At 36.8% G+C, this 4,694-nt stretch overlaps 1 protein-coding gene across 1 annotated transcript; it reads right to left on the bottom strand.

Annotated features, from left to right (window-relative positions):
- Positions 1–335: 335 nt before the first annotated feature.
- LOC144228380 (keratin-associated protein 22-1-like) lies at positions 336–482 on the bottom strand. Its single transcript, XM_077760194.1, has one exon. It carries the CDS (start codon positions 480–482, stop codon positions 336–338), a length of 147 nt encoding a protein of 48 aa, XP_077616320.1.
- Positions 483–4,694: the final 4,212 nt, after the last annotated feature.

Below are 4,694 nucleotides of genomic sequence, written 5' to 3'. Positions count from 1 at the left end.
ATAAACTTACACAAAAATTTTGTGAGTATACAAAACAGATTGCTTTTAATGAAGACTGAATTTAGACATTTTCGCAAATGGAAATGGTGAACATTATTTGTGTTTAATCATACAGTAATATAAAATCAAATGAATATGTTTCTAAATTGCTGAAAACTCAGGTGATTTCAATTAAAAAAGTGATTTTAGTAAAAAAGTTCTCATGTTACATGGTAGTCTAAGATTTGATTGTCATTATTTGAACAGACAATAACATGTCTATTATACATAATAAAGGAAGTACATATAGTACCTCATAGGAAAATTTCCTAAATAGATCAACAATCTAGAATTTCTTAGAAGAAGCCAGAAAACCCATGTCCTCCATAGCAGCATGGATGGTACCAGGCATATCCAAAGCCACCATAGCCACATCCATAGCCACATCCTAGGCTACCTGAGCCATAGCCCAGGCCACCATAGTAATTGTTGTAGAAGCTCATAGTGTGATGAGAAAGCTCTATTGAAGAACAGAATCAATTTCTAGGGTTTTAAATTTATAATCTACATGGGGTCTTATATACCGATTAAGTGATTTGTGGGGCAAACCACAAGCTATTTGATTCATGTTTCAAATTAATTGGCATTATAACCATCTTAAGAATTCCTCATAACCAATATATCCAACACAATTTTGCAATGTGTCAGGATGCCTGTAATGAAACCATGTGTTTTAATGAAAGGTTTTTCTCCTACTTTGGTGACTTGTTTGTCCAGATGTGAGATCTAAAGTATATTACTAACTACTTATGAGATCACATAACCTATACAGATTTCACTTCTTCAACATTCTTATTTTCTTGAATAAGATCCTCCTTCCTATCTGTAAATATGCACCCATGGAAGCAAAAGTATGGTTTCAGAGAGGTAGAGAAAGATGGAAAACTTGGGGAGAAGATGTGGCAGAAAAAGATTTGGGGGGGTACGAAGAATCTAGAACTTAGTTTCATTTTATTACATTTTTGATGGCCATTAATAATGTAAGGAGATGTCACATGATCATTTAGATATGTATCGCAATTGGATATTGTGTATCCAATTAATGTAATTTGCGAATGTAAATTGAGATTAATTGGCTAAAATAATGTATGCAAAGTAATCCCTGAAGAGAGTTTATATACTATATTGTATACCTGAAACCAATATAACACTGTATGGTATCTACAGTAGAATTAAAATTAAGACCTTAATTAAAACAAAGAGAATTTCTATAGAAACTATAAGAGGGGCCTAGCAGGGTACCCTTATATTTGAAAACAAAATCTGAAAAAGAGAAAAGAAAGCAATACTAAAAAGGAGAGAGCATCTGGAGATACTGGCATTAAATAAAATGTGTGTGGTGGGAGGTAGGTAAGTGTTGAGGGGAGTCTTTCAGGAAGGAAAAGAGAAATGGGTGAATCCTAACACTACTCAGAGACTTAGTAAAACGAAGAAGGCTGAATCTCTAGATTTGACAAGATTGGGGTGTTGGTGATCTGTTCTTAACGGGGCATGGAAAGGACCAAAGACCAAAAGGTGTGATGAAAGATGTAAAGAGAGAACAGAAAGCTACCGTGGAAACACTTGTGACTGTCTGCAATGAAACAGAAGAAAATGGGATATCCGTTGGAAAGGAGGAGGCAAGGAGGATTCCTTAGCCCTGCTTTTGATTATGCACTTAAGAACCCAACATAGTTCAGAAAATCACGAGAGAAAACAAATTGTTAATGGAATCTTGTTGGCTGCAAGCTCTTACTGCTATGATCAGAGAAAGAACTCAGTTCTCCGGAAGAAACAAATTAGCTCCAGGAAGTAAATTCTATAAAGAAAAAAACTAGTAAATGTTGTTATTAGGGACATTGTAGTGCACAGAACAATAATGTCTTTTGCAGCTACATTAATCAAATACCAAAANGAGGTCCCAATCGTTTATTTTTGCTCTTGATTCCTTTGCTTTGGGGGATGTGTCAAGTAAGAGGTTGCTGTGGTGGAGGTCAAAGAGGTTGTTTCCTGCTTTCTCCTCTATCGAATACCAAAATTTTAAAAAAAGAAGTTAATTATAGAGGTTTTTTAAATTGACTGTTGCAATTTAGCAATACCAACTTCAGGTGATGTTCTAAGAAGTTAGCCTCGAGGAAGACTGATCATCACGTTATTTAAATTAGTTTTTACTTGAAAACTTATTCTAAGTTATACCTTGATTGACTCTGCACTATGATAGTTGAGGCTACTTTTATTTTCTTTATGAAAATTTAAAATTAACAATGATATGTCTATTTTACAAAAAACACACACATTATATTACAAGTTGGATGTGTCTGATCAGATCTTTAGTATGAAAACATTCTATTTTTTAAATATTTAATTATTTTTGTGAAAGAGAAAGCACACACAAGTGGGGGCAGGGGAAGAGAGACTCTGAAGCGGGCCCTGTACTGAAGAGCCCGATGCAGGACTTAAACTCAGGAACCATGAGATCATGATCTGAGCAGAAGTCAGACACTTAACCAACTGAGCCACCCAGGTGCCCTGGAAAACATCCTACTTTATTAAGAGGTATTGACTCCTTAGATACACTTAAAAGGACAGGTGGATTGGAAAAATTTTAAATCTTGTGTCTTCATTCTTAGAAACTCTGGAGAAGAGTTAATTAAAATATGGAGAGTGTCCAACTTCTTATACTCCCTATCCCCACCTACAGTTATGAGGGGATACATAAAAACAATAGTTTGACTCAGAAATATCAATACAATAACAGAAATATACTGACAGATTACACATGATGTGTGGGTAATGACATATTTATTCTTGTAAAAACTGTCATATTAAGCTATTCTCACTTTTCCTATGCCTCCCAATAGGAAGCATTATCACATTAATTTGAATAAAGACTGATAATAATGCTAAGTCTATGCAAGAGAACTCAGTATGATTGGTTACAAAGAGAATAATAATTGGATATTTTGATAAAGGAACAGACCTCTGTGTGTTATGTTGATAAACATAAATATGTGATGTTTAGCCTACTGGATAGTTACTTAGAATATAATTCTTTATTAATGAGAATACTAATTTGTGTAATTGTGTGCTTGATTTGGGGGGGGTGGGAAGTAGAGCAATTGGATTCCAAGGGATAAGTTCTGTTTTGTAGTTCCTGGGTAGGGATTGAACATAAATAGGAACCAGACATATTGGTATACATAGAAAAATGTAATGCATTTTGCTCAGATTTGGTATTTTGGAAAGTTTAACTACATCATTATCAACATCATGGGGATGAAAGTTACATTATGGTTTTAATATAGAAAATGAGCTAAATCCCTGAAGAAAACAATTAACTTGCATCATAAGAAGATGGGGTACCTTTGGTTAAGCATCCAACTTGGTTTCAGCTCAAGTCATGATCTCACAGTTGGTGGGTTCAAGCCCTGCATCAAGCCCTGCATTGAGCACTGCGCTGACAGCTCAGAGCCTGCTTGGGAGTCTCTCTCTCCCTCTCTGTCTCTCTGCCCCTTCCCTGATCACACTGCATTCTCTAAAAATAAATAAATAAACCTCACATTTTTATGAAAAGAAAAATTTATGAGTCAAAAGTAATGTTCTTATGAAATGTTAAAAATGTTAGTGAAACTAACTGGTGTCAAGGGCAAATAAGATTGAGACTAATAAATGTATTCTTTCTTGATATAAAAGGATGGTTATATGAAGCTGAAATGAAAGTCTAATTTAGGACAGCACTGCATAGGCGTGAGCATGTATCTCCTCCCAAACACCTCCAAGACTTATTTTACGGTAGAGAGACAACAAACTAATTAGATTAGTCATAAAATTATCCAATGGCATGATATGTATGGTGACTGACACCTACGTAGAGAGCACATAAAAAGGCCCTCTGCAGGGGAATGTCCTCAGTGAAGTGACACTTCTCCTTGCCTTCTCTACGCAAGCACAACCTCAACAACCAACGCCATGTGCGGCAGCTACTATGGAAACTATTATGGGGCCTGTGGCTACGGAAGCTGCGGCTACAGAGGCTGTGGCTATGGAGGCTGCAGCTACAGAGGCTGTGGCTACAGAGGCCTAGGCTGTGGCTATGGCTCCTGCTATGGCTGTGGCTTCCGCAGACTGGGCTGTGGCTATGGCTGTGGCTACTACTAGTGAGGACGCCTTGGGGGACTCTCGCCCTCTACACGTGGACGCGGGATTCACCAATTCTCAGCCCCATGCGGTCTGAGCTATGCTGAAGGCTTGCCTTCTGGCTCCATTTTGGGCGGATACAGAAATCTTTACCATTCCTGTATTTAACTCATGAAAAGTGGGAGCATGTGAAATTCACGCTGAGTACTACGTGGTTTCTCATTGCAACGATGAGGTCACAGATCTTCCATTTCGATTTTCATGCAGGAACTATTTCTCTATTTTCTTAATAAACTTATTCAGTATGGAATAATAAACCTAGTTTTCTTTTCATTTAACGTCCCATATTTGTCATTTTGGCTTCACCCCCACCCCCACCCCGAATGAATTAAGAGAAACAATATTCTTATTTAGGAGACATCTTGTTTTTGTATTCCCATTTCAGTTGCTCTACCAAATCCTTGATTTGCAGCAATAAGGAAGTAATGATCTTGAAGCCCTCATTTTTCTACTTGGTTAAAGCACTGATAATATGTGTT

Source organism: Crocuta crocuta, unplaced genomic scaffold, assembly GCF_008692635.1.
Source record: "Crocuta crocuta isolate KB4526 unplaced genomic scaffold, BGI_CrCroc_1.0 scaffold369, whole genome shotgun sequence".
Lineage (NCBI taxonomy): Eukaryota > Metazoa > Chordata > Mammalia > Carnivora > Hyaenidae > Crocuta > Crocuta crocuta.
The sequence above is the reverse complement of the archived record's forward strand: the minus strand, read 5'-3'. Positions and strand labels throughout refer to the sequence as shown.

Bases quoted from the DNA above. Each gene is read 5' to 3' on its own strand.
- LOC144228380 (XM_077760194.1), bottom strand. From the start codon at position 482: ATGAGCTTCTACAACAATTACTATGGTGGCCTGGGCTATGGCTCAGGT.